The sequence below is a fragment of the Onthophagus taurus genome, chromosome 8 (genome assembly GCF_036711975.1).
Source record: "Onthophagus taurus isolate NC chromosome 8, IU_Otau_3.0, whole genome shotgun sequence".
Taxonomy (NCBI): domain Eukaryota; kingdom Metazoa; phylum Arthropoda; class Insecta; order Coleoptera; family Scarabaeidae; genus Onthophagus; species Onthophagus taurus.
In genome coordinates, this window is record NC_091973.1 from 19,201,839 (window position 1) to 19,221,995 (window position 20,157).

Sequence of the window (20,157 nt, forward strand, 5' to 3'; positions counted from 1 at the left end):
ATATCAGTAACATAGAGGAATTCGTGAAGCGAAAACTCTCTAAAACAAAAAAAGAAAACGACTCTACTAGGAAGAACAAAAAAAAATAGGTTTGTTACTACAAATATGCGATACAAAGTGGAAAAGGATTGTGAAAATAAAGACAGGTAGTTTTGTTCCCAACCCATGACTACAACAAAAACCCAACACATTTAGGGGGCTCTTACCCCAGGCAGTGGTACACCATGGCGGAATTCTCATACCCCCAACCATAGGGCAAACACACTTATTCAGCATTAAATACTTTAAGGTGAGTAACATGCCAGTGACCCGGCATGGCATTACCCTCCATGTCCTCTAACACATATATATCCGGTGATAATTTTTTCCGAACCCGATAAGGTCCTACATATTTGGTTGACATTTTCGCGGCTATACCATTAATCGCATCCGAAAGGACAAAATTACGTCGCCAAACCACATTACCCGGTTCGAAACTGACTGACCGACGTCTCAAATTATATCTCTCTCTCGCGCGATCTGATGCTACTCCAATACGCGTATAAAGTTCTCTACACAACCGACCGAACTCGTTAGCTCTATCTTTAATTAAACTTTTAGGAGGCTTATTGTCCAAATTCTTATGTAAATTTCCATCCAAAATCATCTCTCTACCATAGTTGACGAAGTACGGTGTAAATTTCGTGGTTTCGCTTTTAGCTGTTCGTATCGCACAGACAATTTTACTCAAAAAGGTATCCCATTTCCTATGATTATCCCACACATGCGCTGTAATGATAATTTTTATGGTTCTATTAATCCTTTCAGTAGGATTAGCTTGTGCATGGTAAAATGGTGTGAATTTACTTTTAACATTGTAATTTTCTAACAGTTTACTATATTCCTTAGATCTAAATTGCACGCCATTGTCCGACACGATCGTATGAGATACCCCGTATGTTAAAAAGACACCGTCCTCCAAACAACGAACCACAGCTGATGCTGTTGCCTTTCTCAAAGAGAAACACACCGGATATTTGCTAAACACATCGAGTACCACTAGTATGAACGAAAACCCTTTCGCGCTTCGCGGTAACGGTCCGATAAGGTCAATACTTAAGTATTGCCATGGTTTATCCGCACTCAAGTGACTATGCATTTTCCCCGCGGGAGCCCTTTGTTCGACTTTAATCTGTTGACAGATTCTACAATTCTTTATATAATTCATAACATCGCTCTTTAATTTGGGCCAATAATAATTTTGAGTGATCTTCGCGATGGTTTTAAACACTCCCAAATGACCTCTCGTTTCCGCTACGTCGTGATATTTATGAATTATTCCCGTCCGTTCTTTCTTAGCAACAACCTCACGCCAACCCCCGTCCATCGACAATTTCGGATAAGTAACTGTAATTCTCTTATAAACTATCCCGTTCTCGATTCTGTAATTCGGATATTTATATTCTTTATCTAATATATTCTCTTTGAGTTTATTCAACCACGGATCCTTTATCACCGATTTCACGACCTCATCGACTACCACCGGTACCGCACGAGACAGCATGTCCGGTACAACATGGTCTTTACCCTTACGATGCTCAATGGTGAAGTTGTACTGCTGAAGTCGAATTGACCATCTGGCCAACCATCCGGAAGGAGACTTTAGCTTATTTAACCAAACTAACGAGTAATGATCCGTAATGACGCGAAAATGAGTACCCTCAACGTATGACCTCAATTTTTCTACAGCCCACAACACAGCCAAACATTCTTTTTCCGTGGTGCTATATTTTCGTTCCTGTGCTGTTAATGAACGACTGAGATAACAAATAACTCTTTCTTCACCGTTATTATTACCTGAGTTAATACCGCCCCCAACCCAAAATCGGAAGCATCCGTCTGTATAACGAACTCCCTATCGAAATCGGGACGCGTCAGAATAGGAGCAGTCACAAGTTTTGCCTTTATGGTTTTCCACGCATCGTCACATTCGTTCGACCATGTAAGTATTTTACAATTTTTCTTAAGCAAAGCCGTCAATGGTGAAATTATAGTCGCGAAACCCGGCACGAAACGTCTGTACCAGCTCGATACACCAATCATCCTTCTAACTTCCGATATTTTTTTTGGTACAGGGATTTCCAGAATCGACTTGACCTTATCCGGATCGACATGTAACCCGTTACCGTCTACCACGTAACCCAAGTATTTAAGGCTATCCCGGAAACACTGACATTTTTCTTTATTCAAAGTAAGTCCCGCTTCTATCAAACGATTGCAAACCGTCTGCAAAATCTCGAAATGCTTCTCCACCGTCGCGGTCACTATTATTATGTCATCGAGATAAACGAAAACATGTGGATTTAAATCATTTCCTATTACCCCATCAATAAATCTTTGCCACGTCGCGGGAGCATTCGACAGTCCAAAAGGCATACGCCTAAATTGGAACAACCCGCGATTCGATACCGTAAATGCCGTATACTGCATACTCGTTTTAGCCATCGGTATCTGCCAGTACGCCGATTTGATGTCAATTTGTCACCAAGTACGAATTGAGCGCCGTTCGATCTGCTTGGCCATTGGTCGTCAACCCTACCTACGGATCGGACGGTCGCCAACCAACCACAACGCCCGGTTGATAGGGTTTTACCCAAGGGCGCCTATTTAAGGCGGCCGGGTTTCCATCAGCGGGCAATTCCAACCGAACTCCGAAGCGACAACAACAGCGACAACGATAACAGCGACAACAGCAGCGACAACTATAACAGCGACAACGAGCCAGCACTTCAACCGCCAATTCGAAGACGACCCCTTTTGTCTTAAAAAAACCTTTGAGGGTTTTTTTTTGTACATATTTTGTAAATAAATTATTTCGTTTTATTCAACAACTGTTGTTTTTTCTCCGGCGCAATCCATCCCCCGTAACAAATTGATGACAGATATTTCGCGTCTCTTAAACGGTCTAACGTCCATGATACCTGCGGCAAAGGATACGCATCCGCCTGTGTAACCTTATTAAGTTGTCTATAATCCACGCAGAATCTATAACCGCCATCTCTTTTCAGAACCAACAATACCGGTGATGACCACGCGCTTCGCGATCTCTCCACGACCCCCAACCGTAACATTTCATCGAGTTCCCTATCTACTACTTTCTGCATTGCCGGAGAAATCGGATAGTACCTCTGTTTTATCGGTAACGCATTCGTACGAATATGATGCTCCACCAACGTCGTATGACTTAATTCGCTTTCCATATCTCTACGAAATAGATTCTCGATAATTTCCCGCAACTTAATTTCGTCTTTGCGATTAAGTTCGGATCGCGCCTAACTAATAAATCGCATTAACTCTCACCAACGGTGGCTCTTTTGAAAACGACCAATCACCGCGCCTAAGATCAGGTACTATACCCATCGTTCGCCAAAAGTCTGTTCCCAATATGAGTTCGTGTCTCAAACCCGGTACTAACAAAACTTCCACGATTTTTCCCCGACCCTGCAATTCCATCGGTAAGCTCACTACGCCCTCAACCGAGCAACTCTCATCATTCGCGACCGTGATTCTCTTATTGGTGGGATGGATCGGTAATCCCATTTCTTTAATAAAGGTAATGCCCCAAAGACCCGCACCCGTCTGATTAGCCCCTGAATCAAGCAATCCGACTATTTTTCTCCCCAGCACGCTAACAGTTAAATACGGTCTCTCGTCATCACGTACATGACTAAAGACAAAATCAAGCAAAACTCCGATCGGCTTTACGTTCGCTTGGTGCAGACACCGACCTAACGTCGCACCCTGAACCCAATTCCCGAACACCGAGAACAATTTCGAGTAATCACACCCTGTTCACCACATCGAAAACAATGCAACCTCTTAGGAGCTCTACACTCTCTAGCCCTATGTCCACGTTTTTGACAGTTCCAACATATTGGTTCGCTCGTTGTCGCGCTTTGCTCGACCGCCACCGCAACTGATACCGTCTCGTCTGTTTGAATGTACGCTAAGTCTGGTTCTAATACCCTTGCAACACGATTCGGTGGTGCGTAACTATCTACGGATAGCTTAGTTACTTCTAATTTTCTCCCCAACCGCAATAAGTGCTCAACCGAATCGACCTCAACCAAAGTTAATTGTTGCTGGAAAGCTGGAGTTAAGTTTTTAAGCATTAGCTTAACTTGAGTATCTTCCGGTATTCGCGTATTTAACCGTGAGAACAAATTCTTCATAACCGACACATAAATTCCCATCGATTCGCCAGGTCCCTGTGTGCGCTGACGTATCTCTTCAAAGAGTCTATCATCGTAATCAACGGGCTGAAATTCTAACTTTAAACCTTCCACTAATTCCTCCCAATTCGCGAAATTACCCCGGTTCGCACGATAGCATATCAACGCTCGATCCCTAAACAAATCCACCGCAGACGTATACAGAACAGACTTCGAGACACCCCTCGCGACTCTTAATTCATTTACGCGTTCTAAAAACGCACTCAAAGAACTTTTACCGTCTCTGGCGAAAGAAATTCCCCACTTCGTTACCGAAACTAATTTAGAGGATCCCACCATACCATCTGGAACATCGCTATCATCCGATGACGTATCACTCAGATTCGACCAAGGATCTACGTTTACCACACTTAAATTCGCCTTTGTCTTATTCGGAGTAGAAGTAGTCCTCGTTTTCAATTCGAGTCGCGATATCAACGTTACGATTTGTGTAACCAACCCCATTCTTAAGTCTTTATCGGCTTTCTCTTTCGGTTGTGAACGATTCGCGCGCCCCAACAAATATATCAGATGGTTATTTAATCGCTTAAATTCTGACGTATTCGCGATTCCCGCGTACTCATCGATTTTGATCTGTATTTGCGCCACATCCTCCCGTATGGCTTTCAAATCGTCTATGACGGGTTCTATCAACAATACCAACTTTACTTTTAACCGACAATCTTTTTTTTTTAAAGGGCCCCACGTTGGGCGCCAAAAATTTATGACGCCAAATGCGTTAAAAGATTTTAAATCAAAACAAAAAATAACGTAATTTTCAACAAGGACAAAACTAGTTTTATCACCCTGAGATGTACGCGAGTCCTCGACCGGCTCAGTGAAGAAGGGAGGGGTATTTATATGGCGCCACACAGTTAACCCCGCGTACAACACGAACTGTGACGTGAGATGATGGAGTATGGTGATATAAACAAATAACACAACAAAACATAAACGCTCAACAAAATGGGTTTTAAGTTGTAGACAAAATTTATTAAAACTCCCGTAAATAACAGGTAAGTAAAAAAAAACTAATAACAAAATTATGAAACCGTAAACTTTTAGGTTCAAACAACAACAAAAAAACTATATTGATGAAAAACTCGCCAAACAAGAATTTACAAATAAATGAAATGATATTAAAAAAAAATGAAAAGTTTGATGTTCCAATAATTAATTAATTTAAAGATTTTCTTAAGGAAAATCAAAATAATAAAAAAAAAATATATAAGATACAAATTCTTCAATGACCAAAATAATAATATGTTGTTCTATCTGACCTTTACTCCAAGTCTTGATCACCGGTCCGATTCGAAATAACTCCTCAGCAACAAATTCTGGTGACTCAGGAAAGGTAAGGTAAGGTAAAGGTAAGTAATATTCTTTGTTTTGTTCCAAAAAGAATAATTAGAATCCTTAGGATGTAATGGAAATTATACCCTTGGACAATGGTTCCAAAATACCAATAAAAAAGGTTGTTCCAATAAGAGAGGCCAAAAGTTGCTCCCCTCAACAAAAACCTGGATATAGAAATTAAAAAAAAATGAAACGTGGAAATATTAGATTTAAGAATTTTTGTTTGTAGGATAGTTTTTCTTTTTAAGTAATTAGTAATTTTTTTTTTAAAGTAGTTAGATTTTTTTTTTAAAGTAGTTAGATTTTTATGAAAAATAGATTTAGTAGATTGTTAGTTTAAGAATCAAAAGAAAAATATGAAAGGGTGAACGAATATGCCAAAAACTAATTAATAAAAACCTTACAAAAATGCTTACCTCTGATGTTCGAGGTTTAACCAGAGGACAGAAGAAAATGTAATGAAATACGTTGAAATCCGGAATCTCCGTACAATTTGGTAAAAGAAAAACACTTTTCCAAAACTTTATTTCGAGTGATGAATCCCACAAATATGGATTAGAAACAAAATTTTACACCAAAACCAAAAATGGCGAACCAACCAAAATTTCTTTAACACTCGAGAACACGTATTGCTCTGGTAATATAGTAAGAAAGAGAGGGCTCAAGAAGAAACTTGAACGGTCTTTTATACCCAAAGATCGAAAATATCAAAAAAATTACGTCTGCGCAAGATAACAGAATTTACGACACCCTCTCAAAAGCAAAAAGGAGAATTTTAAAGTGATAGGAGTAAAAAGGAAAAAAAAAGGAATACTCAGAATATGTTGCTGAAAGAGAATACAATAAAATGTTATAAACAAACAAAATGTAAACAAAGTAAATAAAAATAATAATAAGTTTCCGAATGTATGCAACTCATAACCCATTACACATAAACAAGTCACCCACACATAACATAAAAATTTCGGAATGTAACAAAACTACTACTACAAACATAAAATAAACTATATATCTCTAATTAATCTACATAAATTCGTCTTGCAACTTCAACTTGCCGAAATCCATTTCCGAGAAAGATCTCGAACCGGTTTTCGAACGGCAGAACGAGCTACTGAATTCAATATCGTGTGCCTCGGACAATGCTAAAACATTAGCGATTCCTAAACGCACCATTGGTGCTCTAAACACTCGGCTAGAACGCGTAAATGAGTGCTGGATCGAATTTAAAGAAAACCATTTACAATTGAGTCAATACCGCGCTAATTACTCAGACACGGTGTATTTCACAGACGAATTGTATGTTGTATGCGAAGAGAACTACATCGATTCAAAGGGTGTCCTCATAGATATGATACGCGAGACCGAAACACCCGCTAGTGTCACGTCGAACGCTACCGCGACTACAGAAGCTTTACCGTCGCGTGCGCGACAGCTTCCGTGTATAAATCTTGCGACATTTGGCGGTTCCTACTCTGAGTGGACTCAATTTCGTGACCTCTTCGTCACTATGGTCAGTGACAATACCGATCTAACCGGAGTGGAGAAATTTCAATATCTGAAAATGAGCCTCACTAAAGAACCTGCTCAATTAGTTAAGAACTTATCAGTTACTCACGACAATTTTAACCGGGCGTGAAATCTTCTTGTTGATAGATATGAAAATCTACGGGTACTGATTGACAATCAAATATCCGTGTTATTTTCGGCAAAACCTCTAAGAACTGAGTCTTCTGTAGAGTTGAATCGATTGATTGGGGAAGTTAAAGAAGCTCTCGGAGCTCTGGAGTCCTTGGGATGTCCTGTCGATAAATGGGATTACCTCTTGGTATACTTAATCGTCAGAAAATTAGATACCGATTCTATAAAAGAATGGGAAAAATCGGTCAGCGATCATCGTACCCCTTCAAAATTCGACGATTTCATGGACTTTCTGTCGGCGTATTTTGACCCTAGAAGCAATCGAAAATCTTTCTGAAAAAAGTGAAAATTCGTATTTTTCTCCAAGCTCTAGACAAAAAACTGTTAACTTTAAACCACATAATGCCTCACCGGGAATAATCAGATGTGCATTGTGTGGAAATGAACATCGTCTATATCGTTGCTCTTAGTTTATTGCAAAGACACCTCGTCAACGATGTGAATACGTGATGACCAACAAACTTTGTTTCAATTGCCTGGGTCATCATTCCGTATCCGCGTGTCGCGTCTTCGCTAGGTGCCTGAACTGCAGACAACCTCATCATACAATATTACATGATTTTCCACCTGAAAAGCTTTTACAAATTAATTCTAACCTTACAAAAAAATCGGCAATTTTAAATTCACCTCAGCCATCAACCTTTGTTCATCAACCGGTGTCGGTTCCGGGAACGCGCCCACAAGCGCGAATAATTCAAATTTATGAGCAACGCGCGAAGGGAGAGTAAATAAAACTCCTATTCTTAACTACATTTATTAATTTGGTCACACTCCGCTATTTTTTTTCTTTTATTGTATATTTTATAAATAATTATTGTTAACATGTATGTATCGCGTCTTTAATTCTTTGTATATATTTCTGTAAACCTGTTTTGTCCAAAATCTGTATAAAAGTATGCCGGTCCGAAAATAAACTCTTTTTGTTGTCCAGTCTTCATACAGTGTTTTATTCTTCCACTAAAATCGAGAGACTTGGAGAAAGTGTTTAAGTAAGACTATTTAATTCATTTTCTTTAAGTAGCAGAATTGCGCTTAAGAGTTTTATTATTGGTTTATATTTTCAATTTATGGTTTAAATTTCGATTCTATTTACTTTTTGATTTATATTCAATTGAAATTTCGTAAATCATTGTTGTTATTTTTGAAATAATACTTCAAGGTCGGGAGTTTATGTTAAGAAAACTTTAAGATTTGTTTCATTTGTTTTAATAAATTTACAAAAGAAAATAAAGAAAATTTCTACAAAAAAAAAGGTGTTTGTGAACCAGCGATACATCAAATTTTTACATCAAACTATAATCCAAGAAATTTCCCCCGGACAAATTTTGATCCACCCCAAAGGACAAACAACACTGAGGTCAACTTGTCCTCAAGCGGCATATATAAAGTTAATAAACCAACCCTAGTGAAAATGGAAAACTGTGAACTCAAAATCGATGAAGTGAAGATAAATTCCAACGAAGGCATTGATACAATGATGTTGACAATAGCAAACATGAACGTAAAGATAACAAAACAACTGAAACACAACGTAATCAAGACCACACCAAGCAGATATTGAGTATAACACAGAGTATAAGAACTATGGTAGAAAGTATCAATACCAACACAGAAGATCGACGTACAAATACACCGCAATTCCAACATAATCCTTTGGATTGTGGTGATGACGACGATCATGGGACTCATAATCTGTAGGGCTTGGAACAATCTCAAATCACTTAAATTACAAGAAACCTACATCTTGGTCTCTTTCGACATTGTAAACCTTTACACTAATGTTGATACTGATTTTACTCTTGACATAATAAAAGAAATCTTTACTCGCAACTTTCAACATGGTTCTACTGTCGCTGATCTAACCCTAATCTTAAAATATCTTATTGACCAAAACTCTTGCCAATTCAATAATAAATATGTCTAGATAAATATGTAGACGGAAACATGTCTACGATATTACCATCGACAGATTGTGATTTTTAATTTGTTGAAGTTTTTTAATTTTCTCAAAAAATGCTCAAAAACATGCGGCAAGAATCAAAATGACACTTTATACTCTCCTCTCGAAAGTAAATTTGGAAGAGAACGATTTAAATTTACGTCACATCAAAATTACACAATACAACCACACTGCTTTGAGAACATTTGTCAACGAATTGTTTTAATGTCAACGAAACAAAACATGTTATTTCCAACACAATCATCCACAAGTCAACAACAATTCAGATCTGAGAGACCAGTACTTGTACCACAGTGTGTCCCTCAACAAAGGCAGCTAACACAAGGATACGTACCACCTGGAAGACCAAATCAAGCTAATAATTAACCGAGATTTGATGACCGTAACGCCGAAAATGCCACATATTTTCAAAATGAGCCTTATTACGAACCCGACATTAACTACGAAGTAGAAGAAAACTATGCTTCAGTAAATTTTATGATAGCGGGTCCAGAAAAATTATATAATGACATGCAAGACTTATGCCACAGAAAATTATTGTTGTATTAAAAAAGTGTTGAAAAAGGATCACGAGCTTTGAATATTCCATTACCGGAAATTTTCAAGGAATCTGAGGAAAGAGAATTTTTAATAATAAATGTGGATTACTACAATTTATATTAATTTTTGTTGGGTTTTTATTTTTCTTTTTTGTCCGTTTTTTAAGTTGTAAACTTTTTAATTTGTCTCGATCGGTGAGTAGCTTTGCGCAGTCTCCAAATTAAGAACTGATTTTCACCAGGTTTAGTTTTGTCTGTGTTATAATTTTTATACTGACATGTCATCTTTGGTTGTAAACGTTTTATTTTGTTCGTTTGACTATACTTGTGTCATATTAATAATTTAGCTGGTTTGAGTAGATTGTTAGCGTGTTTTTGAATTGTGGCCAACTTATCAACTAACTGTAAGTAATTTTATATTGGGTTTTCTTTTAAGTTAATGGTCGTTGATAATTGACCTCGTGGTAATTTTTGTACGTTATTTACAGATTTTTTCCTGTCGAAGAAACAATTTCGAAATATCGCAAAGAAAAATTTAGTTCGTTTCTTTTAGTTGATCGCTTTACCCACCAATCTTATCGTAGTAAATATCGAAAATTGTCTTTAAAAATTACTGTAAGTATTACCAATCTTACCTTAACCCTCCGCATACGAGCTGAATTAATATCACATGCCATACTAGGTGGGGTATGACATACCCCAGAAATAAAATACTATTTCTATAAAATTTTACATAGAACACCATCACGAGCGTCTTTTTGTGTTTTTCAATTTTTTCAGTTTTTAAAAGCTGGTGTATGTGATACCCCACCTCATATACGGAGGGTTAATCTTAATATTATTTAAATAATGCCCAACTTGTGTAGAAATTTAATATTTTGGAATTGTTTCACAACAAAAGGTGTATTGGAACTGTTACGTCAATCACGTGCGTGGAAGTGCCCATAGAAGTCCACTCCGATTGGCTCTAGAGTCCTCGAGGACTCGGACGGAATAACAATGGGGATTGTCAACTCAACCACACGGGCGCCGGTCGGCTACCCCTGTAGAGGTCCACTTCGATTGGCTTTAAGGGGGGTTCCGTTTATCAGCGCAGTTATCTGTCGAAAATAACTGTGTGAAAATCTGTGCATATTTGAACTGCAGATGTGTAGTATACTTTCAATTTTCGTCTCAGTTCCGACCAATTTTTACTCAGTTCTCCCGTTACTTTACAGGTTTGGTTCTAAGTGTGTTCTATAATAATTCAAGTTCAATGGGTGACAGAAAAAGAAGAGCCGCAGTTGGTTGCATAATTGCAGCAGTGTTGCTAGAAGAAGAAAAAAGGAACAAATGCCGTGTACGTTGGTGCAAACCTTGGTATCTGCAAAAAAGCGTTTTACCCAGTGATTTTCTCACTTACTGATTAAGTTACAAGAACGTGGGAAATTAACGATTATAAAAATTACCTAAGGATGGACGAAAATGCATTTCAAATTTTATTGTGCAAAGTTGCTCCTCTTATTGAAAAAAAGGACACAGTCTTTAGAGAAGCAATACCAGCGCATGTGAGAATGATTGCCATACTTCGGTTTCTAGCAGCTGGGAGAAGTTTTCAAGATTTGTCATTCTGAATAAGAATATCTCTTCAGGCTCTTGGAGAGATAATAATAGAAACATGCGTGGAAATACGGAAAGCGCTGAAAAATTTTATTCTGATAAGCTTACTTTATCTGGTCAGACCATAGGTGTGACTGAATAAAATATATTCCGAAAAGAGGAACAATACTTTACGGAACCAGACCTTAGATTATTTATTTTCTTCACTGCACTATCACTCAGACATGACGTCACACGTTATAAACTGCACAGATAAAGGGAAGGTGTGTACCCCCCTTTAGAATCCTCGAGGACTCGGACGGAAGAACAATGAGGATTCCCATGGGACGTGTACAAAAAGGGGGTTCATTCGACTCAACAGTTCATCCTAACCGCTGGCGTCCCTTAGGGGTCGTTGCTTTCACCGATACCCACTTGTATCTTTGTGAGCGACTTACCCCGTTCCGACGGCACTCAGATAGCAACGATGTGTGCATCTACAGCAGATCTTGGTCCCCCGAGGTCATCGCTCGTAGATTGCAGGCAGCATCGGGTGAACTGCTAGACTACTTCGCAAAGTAACGGGTCAAAATCAACGCTGATAAAAGTACCGCAGTACTTTTTACTCGGCGTAGACAGAGGCCTCCCGATGCGTTGGTACTGCAAGGGGACGAGGTCCCGTGGCATTCTGAAGCCAAGTATTTGGGTATCATTCTGGACTCTAAACTAACTTGGAAAAGTCACATCGAGTCGATGGCGAATCGGGCGAAAGCAGCTCTGGTCAATCTGTACGCTCTGATAAATCGCTGAAATAAGTTGGATCCTCTTCGGAAGATTCGACTCTACAAAGCGGTTATCAGATCCACGATGGCTTACGCCTCTTCCATCTGAGGTTATGCCGCGCACTCGCACGTGTAAAAACTCCCGGATTACGACGTTGAACACCTTCGTCATAAACGGCCAAGGCTGCTTCTCGTCTGACGATCCAGGAACCCGACTATCCTTCCCAAATTCCACTTCCGATATCACTAAATTAGTGAATATAATCTAATATATTTTCCGTTTGTTTTAGGTCCGATGAAGAGGGTTAGGGAAAAAATTCTAAGTACCTCAAGAAGTCCGTCAAGTGCACCTTCACCTCAACAATTCAGTCATCGTCTCGGCTTGTAAATTGTACAAAGTAAATTGTAAATATATTAAATAAATTCGTGTCCGCTTAACAAAAACCGCTACATATCTTATTTGGCCATCTCCATCCATAACCGGTCCCAGGTAGATGAATAATCTTACCATAACACAAGCAAACCGTGACAGAAATGACATAAATATTTTAAAACCAATAAACGAGAAGATAGTTATAAATGCCTTTTGCAATGGTCTCAGAAGCCATGATTTGAGAATTATTAATAAGTCCCGTAATTGTCTTAGTCTTAAGCAGGCTATTAGCATAGCAAAAGATGGAGACAAAACTTACAAATCCAATAATAGAATTTTTTATTATAATTTTAATAATATTCGTAGAAACGGTAACAGGAAACAGGGGTCAACGTAATCACCGTGGATCTAGATTTTATACAAACAACAGACAGAACACTTACAGGCAACAACCTTCTCATAATTAATTTCGAGGTCGTAACAATACTCGCGGAAATTCATTCGACACCTATCGCAATGACCGTAACATGTTTCGGAGAAATTCTCGTGGTAATTCACGCGGACGACCTAGTGGAGAGGTACAAATTCAATGTATTGCGTAAATCAACAAACCCGTAAGGTAACGTACCCTATTAGTGATCACAGGTTAAAAAAAGAATATATGTAGATAAAAATTAAGGATGCGTCGCTATTTTAATTCCTAAATGTATCTAAATTCAACTTACACAGCGATTATTTAAGCTTTGTCGATTTGGCCCCAAACGACACCAAGTCGAGAAAAGCGAGAGAAGACCTCAATCAATCTGTTCGGAAACGTTGCGGAGTTAATATACTTATTTGTAGTAGGTGGTATACAACAACAAAGTAAGTTGACATTTTTATCATATTTATGTTTTCTACTAATAAGATGTTTATTTTTGATCAATTGGAGTTAGTTTTAATATAAATATTTAATTAAACAGCAAATATAAGCTCGTTCAAGTATTGGTTCTGAAAATTATAGTTTGATTCAATTACTGACCGAGAGGTCGTATATTACACATTTGTTTAAGTTTTATATGATTATTATTAGAGATATTATATGCCTTGCTATAAAACTTTTAAAAGTAAAGATTTATCTGCATGGAGACCAAATTATGTCCAAATCATTTTTGAAATATTTATATATTTTTTACCTTTAAAATATAGGTCAACATATGGCAATAAAACTGGTCATAACTTGGTGTCGGGTTAGTCACAATCAGGTTCTAAGCTTGTTTACAACTATAGATAATTTACTCACAGTTTGATGATAAAATTAATTATAATTAACAGTATTTATGAACAATTAAGAATCTTTTAACTGACTTCAAATTTGGGATTTAGAAACAAACATGACTTAAAATAAAGTAGTATTATTTAGGTCACCTTATGGCACAAAAACTGATCATAATTTACTTTTCGTGTTGATTAGAAAATAGTTTTAAATCTTTTTAAAGTGTGAAGTTTAAAGCCTTGTTTATAAGTATTAAAAAAGTAAATGTTCCCATTGTTATTTTTTACAGAATGCAATCTGTATCAAAAAAGCGAGTACTCTATACAAAAGAAATGCTAAGCAGTGCATTATTAGCAATAGAAAATGGTATATCCTATGGAAAGGCAAGCAAAGCATTTAATATTCCCAAAACAACTCTCATATATAAAAGAACAGGAAAATTACCAATGGAAGGAAAACCAGGGCCAGTAACCTTCCTTTCTAGAGAAGAAGAGAACCAGTTAATAAAATGGTTATTACATATTAGTAAAAGGGGTTTTCCAGTAATCAGAGAGCAGCTAGCTGATAGCATTGAACTCTTATTCAAGAATATGAAAAGGGACAATCCTTTTCCTAATGGCCGTCCTACTAAAAAATGGCATCAACTATTCGAAAAACGACATCCTGAAATAGCTTTACGAGTTTCCCAGAACTTAACCAAATATAGGTCGATGGTAACTGAACAAAAATTGACAAGTTAGCACTCAAAAGTACTCACGTATTTAAAAGAAAATAAGTTGGAAGACGTTTTAAGTGATCCATCACGCGTTTATAATTGTGATGAATCAGCTTTCTTTTTATCCCCAAAGGACAATAAGGTTTTGGCGAAGAGGGGGAAAAAGCTGTATATTCATTCGTCAGTAACGATGATAAAGAATGCTTGACAACACTAATAATGTGCAATGCTTCAGGAAACTTTCCTCCACCAATGGTCGTTTACCCTTACAACCGTATGCCTGCAAAAATACGTAGCAAAGGACCCGCAGGTTGGGCTATAGGACGAAGTGATTCCGGATGGATGACAGGAGAAACATTATTTGAATATATTGTCAATACATTTTACAACTAGCTATTAAAAAACAAAATCCCCTTCCCAGTAATTCTCTTCGTTGATGGTCATTTGTCTCACTTAACGTTACCGTTAAGTGAAATTAGTACGAAACAAAATATTATTCTAGTTGCTGTTACAGTTTTATTTGACTAATGTCGTTTTCCCTATTTTTGTTTTCCTTTCCTTGACTTTCAGGGTAAAGCTCGATATTATTGATTAGTTTCGATTTACAGTTGATTTTTTTTTGGTTTGTTTTGTTTTGGTTCGTGTTTCAGAAGGTGACGCCAGAGGGTTGAAGTGGTTTGAAGGTTTCCTTTCCCGTAAATCCTTTTCGTTGTCTTTTTTTGTTTTAATCTTTAATTCATAGAGGGCGGAATTAAATTAGTATTTGCATTGCTTTAATTAATATTATAGTAAAAATTTAACAGTTTTGAATTAACTCTTCAAGTTTTTCATTTTTTTTTAATTTGGGCTTTTTATCAGTTGAGGTGATTCACCTTATTTAATCGTTTACCGAAATTGATTTGAACTCGGAGTCGGAAACTCGGACGCGATATAAAATTTTTTGCCGGTTTTTGGAAACGTGAATTTAAGCGTTTTCCGCATTTTTAACTCGGCCACTTGCACTAGATAGTCTAACGTGTTTAATGTATGGTGAAGCATTTTTGTCCTGAAACGACATTTTTGAAGATAAAATATTGTAATTGGTTTGGGTAGTAGACAAAATTACGCTTTTGGCGGAGTTATTCACCAAACATCGACAAACTATTTAATTACGATCGGGATCTCCCGGAGTAGAAAAACGCAGTATTAATCTTTAATTCGGCTGTATTTTAGCCTCGTAACGTTGTGAGGTAAGCTAGTAGTGAAGTTATCTATTTTTTTTTGAGTTAATTATTTTAGTAATCTAATGATTCTAATGTTAAAACTAATGTTCACTCCTTGCAGTTATGTAGTACTTTATTTTTTTTTCACAAATTAAAAATTATTCTAATTTACAAGTAAAAAAAATTAATATATTTATGAAAAAATTTTAGGCGGCACGTGTACGGTCGAAAATAATTTGAGCCGTAATATATTGTCGATTTATATCGAAATTTTCGATTTTTTTTTAATAATCGTTACTTGTTATCTAAAATACCTAAGCCTAATTATTCGCTACTTAATGTAACCCTAACTAGTTACTACCTAAACTTATTTTAGCTACTTGCGTACGCTTTTACATGTTCTTTTACTCTCTATCTGTGGTGACACCGGTGACACCTGAGAAGTTTCTTCTGCAGGAGTAGGCTCGTTTGATGTTATTTCAGTTAATTCACACGCGGTACCTTTTACTTTTTTCAGTACTTGAAATTTCTTTATGATTGCGTACATGCCCCAGATAACAAAAATTATGAACGAAATTATTACAAGAACATCACACGTATTGCCATGCCTCTACGGTAGGAGTTGCCGCCAGGCCTATCAAAGCCGGATTTCTCAGAATTATAAAAAACACCACCATGGTTGTTATTACATTTACTACTTTTGTTACACTAAATAATTCATCTTGTTCATTAAGAGCAAACAAGCTCGATTTAAGTTGTTCGGACCTGATTGTTGTGGCTACAAAATCAAAATGGGGTATAGATGAATTCCAATTTTGGTTTACACATTCCGTTACGTTTGCAAAATTGAGTCGGGTATGCGTCATCATTGCCTCTAAATGTAACGTCTCTAATGTGGACCACTGAGCTGGTAAAATGTGTTTTAGATCGTATTTTTCTAACGCTTTTGCTTCACATGGGAAGGTGCTTCTCACTAAAACTTCTCTATCAGAATACAACTCACAACCACAGGGAACATTGATCTCAAATGCACCCATGTCTAAAGGTGTAGGCAGAGACAGATTGTTCGAATTTCCGTTGCACCGCATTTTCAAATTATCCTGGGGATGACTAAGAATAAATTGTTCATGTGTAATTTGGCTTATTAACGTCCTTGAATTATTGTAACAACTCATCGGGCAAGATTCTACCATTTTCGAAATCTGAGTTCCGGTGGCCAGATCCGTATAACATGATACAGCTTCCGAAATCACGTTATTGCTCGTAGGAAGTAAACAGAGTTTACTAATATCCGGATTGCAATTGTTTAGAGATCCAGTGTCCAAGATTTTTACTTCGTTTAAATGTTTAGCTACATAAACCTTATCTTTGCACACCTGGCACGGTTTCTCTTTCCAAGCGAAAGGTACACAGATTAGCTCAAAAAGTGTCCATTTCACTAACTTCCTACGGATTGGAATTTTGAGTGCGATGACTATGGTTTCTTCGTAAAAGTGACAATCAGCAATTTCTAAATTAAAGTAAAAATCTAAGCTAAAAGTAGGGTGACTACCTAAGGCTTTTAATAATTCCGTCACTAACTTTGACATAAAGCATTTTCCTCTATCGCTTAGGATGGTTTCCGTACAACCGTGTTTACAAATTATGGTTTCCAATAAAAAGTCTGCGACACACTTCGCCGTTCCGGCTGGTATAGCTCTCGCCTCTGCCCATTTAGTAGCGTAGTCCACTGCCGTCACAATGTATACGTTACCAAATTTTTACTTTGGGAAAGGTCCCAATAGATCGATACCTATTCGATCGAATGGTTTACCAATTTTTATGGGTTGAAGTAAGCCTTGTGGGGCCTTTGGCGGATTTTTCTTCTGCTGACACGAAATACACGACTTTACATATTTTTCTACATCACAATACTTACATGTTTTCCCAGAAATAGCGATCTTTTATCTTACCATACGTTTTCGCGAAACCTAAATGCCTCCCGCTTAGCGGATCGTCATGGCAAGACAGGAGAATATCAGGTTTCATTTTCCTTGGTACAACTAAAACTTTAGATTAAAATAAAAAAGAAAAACCAAAATAAATGGTCAAACTACTCCAATATATTTTCCTTTATTAATTAACTCTACCGGTTTCGGTACGTGACCATCATCAGGAGTCTACAAATCAACTACATGTAAAACAAAACTGTTAAAAACAATACTTATATTACCTTGTCAAGTTAAAGGTGGGGAAACTCGTCTTGAAACATTGTTCATTCAACAAATAAAGAGATTAACAAAATTGTTCGGTATGCCAATACACATGATAGATGATTTAAAATGATATCAAAAAATCAAATTAATTAAAACGAAGCACATATAAAACAAATTTAGGATTAACCTAAAAGATCTACGTCGTAATCGAGAACACGTTAAAAAGGTGAAAAACAACAAATTCATGTGATTGGGTTAGAAATAAACACCCTACGCGCAGGTGCAGACCAAAGAATCAAATTCAAATATAAAAACTCTCAAAAATACATCAATGAATATCTTAACATAAATCGCCTAGGGATACATGTAGATTCAACATATTATAATTCTCAAAATACAATCAAAAAATCAGAGATCAAGATAATTAGTTTAAATAAATAACTATATAGGTTAGGAAATAGGTGTTTAGGATTATGTAATGGAGATAAAAAGGATGAATAAGGACTGGGTATTAAAAGGATATGTTTGGTGAGAAGGATCCTTATATAGTGCGAAAACTACCCTCACCATTAGGTAGAGATCCTCTTGTATATAAGGAATAAAAGAAGGGAAGTTAAAGGTATATAATTATGTGTCTGGTGGTTCAGATTTGAGATCGTATGGGTTATTCAAATATCGGTATAGGGGTGTCTTCTGTAATTGAACCTGGTCGTTCAAACTGTGCAAATCAGTTTTTGTGTAAATAATATGTTGAATCTACATGTATCCCTAGGCGATTTATGTTAAGATATTCATTGATGTATTTTTGAGAGTTTTTATATTTGAATTTGATTCTTTGGTCTGCACCTGCGCGTAGTGTGTTTATTTCTAACCCAATCACATGAATTTGTTGTTTTTCACCTTTTTAACGTGTTCTCGATTACGACGTAGATCTTTTAGGTTAATCCTAAATTTGTTTTATATGTGCTTCGTTTTAATTAATTTGATTTTTTGATATCATTTTGAATCATCTATCATGTGTATTGGCATACCGAACAACTTTGTTAATCTCTTTATTTGTTGAATTAACAATGTTTCAAGACGAGTTTCCCCACCTTTAACTTGACAAGGTAATATAAGTATTGTTTTTAATAGTTTTGTTTTACATGTAGTTGATTTGTAGACTCCTGATGATGGTCACGTACCGAAACCGGTAGAGTTAATTAATAAAGGAAAATATATTGGAGTAGTTTGACCATTTATTTTGGTTTTTCTTTTTTATTTTAACATTATCACCAATATGGATGACAACCCCTATATATATTAAAACTTTAGAGTTGAAATTAGGAGAAAAATATTTTTTATAGAGAACGTTATTTTCTAAAATATAGCTACGCGTCTTTTTGACTAATTTTGATTCGTGTGAATCCGGTGTCGTAAGAGCGTTAATTAATTTTGATACTTCTGGGTCTTCTTGCTGTAATTTTGAAATGTCTTCTAAAGATAGCATAAACACTGGGATTTCGTTCGCATCTATCGTATCTGGCGGTAGTACGGGATTCCGGGATAAACTATCGGCATCCAGATGTTTTTTGCCGGATTTGTGAACAACCTCGAATGAATAGTCTTGTAATTTTATTATCCAGCGCATTAATCGTGAAGATGGATCTTTGGTTTTACGTAACCAGCAAAGTGCGTGATGATCAGTCACGATTTTGAAATGCTTTCCCCATAAATAATGCCTAAAATAATTTATCGCCCAAACTATAGCCAAGCATTCTTTCTCGGTAGTGTTGTATCGCGTTTCTGCGCCTGTTAAACGTCGTGAAGCATACGCAACCGGGTGCGCTGCATCTTTATGGTGTTGTAATAATACGGCACCTAAACCAAAATCGCTGGCATCGGTGTGAATTTCAATTGGGTTATCTTTACTGAAATGTTCTAATACAGGGGATTGAATTAACGCGAGTTTCAACTTATCGAATGATTTCTGTTCTTTATCGGACCAAACAAATTTATTATTTTTCCTAGTAAGTAACGTTAAAGGTCGCGCTATATCCGCAAAATTTCGTACAAATTTTCGATAATAATTTGCTAAACCGAGGAACGATTGAACATCTTTGACCTTTCTCGGTGTCGGAAAATCTTTGACGGCTGAAATTTTATCTGGGTCTGGGTGGATGCCCTGCGCATTTACGACGTGGCCTAACATTTTTAACTTTTGATAACCGAAAGAACATTTCGAAGGTTTTAATTTCATATTCGCACTTCTAAG

At 36.9% G+C, this 20,157-nt stretch overlaps 1 protein-coding gene and 1 long non-coding RNA gene across 2 annotated transcripts; both read right to left on the reverse strand.

The window, feature by feature from the left end:
• Positions 1–2,849: 2,849 nt before the first annotated feature.
• LOC139431352 (uncharacterized) lies at positions 2,850–4,715 on the reverse strand. Its single transcript, XM_071199007.1, has 3 exons — positions 3,825–4,715; positions 3,340–3,780; positions 2,850–3,275 (listed from the first exon to the last, which is right to left on the reverse strand). Exons 1-3 carry the CDS (start codon positions 4,713–4,715, stop codon positions 2,850–2,852), a joined length of 1,758 nt encoding a protein of 585 aa, XP_071055108.1.
• Positions 4,716–7,067: 2,352 nt separating this feature from the next.
• On the reverse strand, positions 7,068–7,865 carry LOC139430937 (uncharacterized). Its single transcript, XR_011641297.1, has 3 exons — positions 7,656–7,865; positions 7,222–7,577; positions 7,068–7,161 (listed from the first exon to the last, which is right to left on the reverse strand). It is a non-coding gene; the product is annotated as an uncharacterized lncRNA (long non-coding RNA).
• Positions 7,866–20,157: the final 12,292 nt, after the last annotated feature.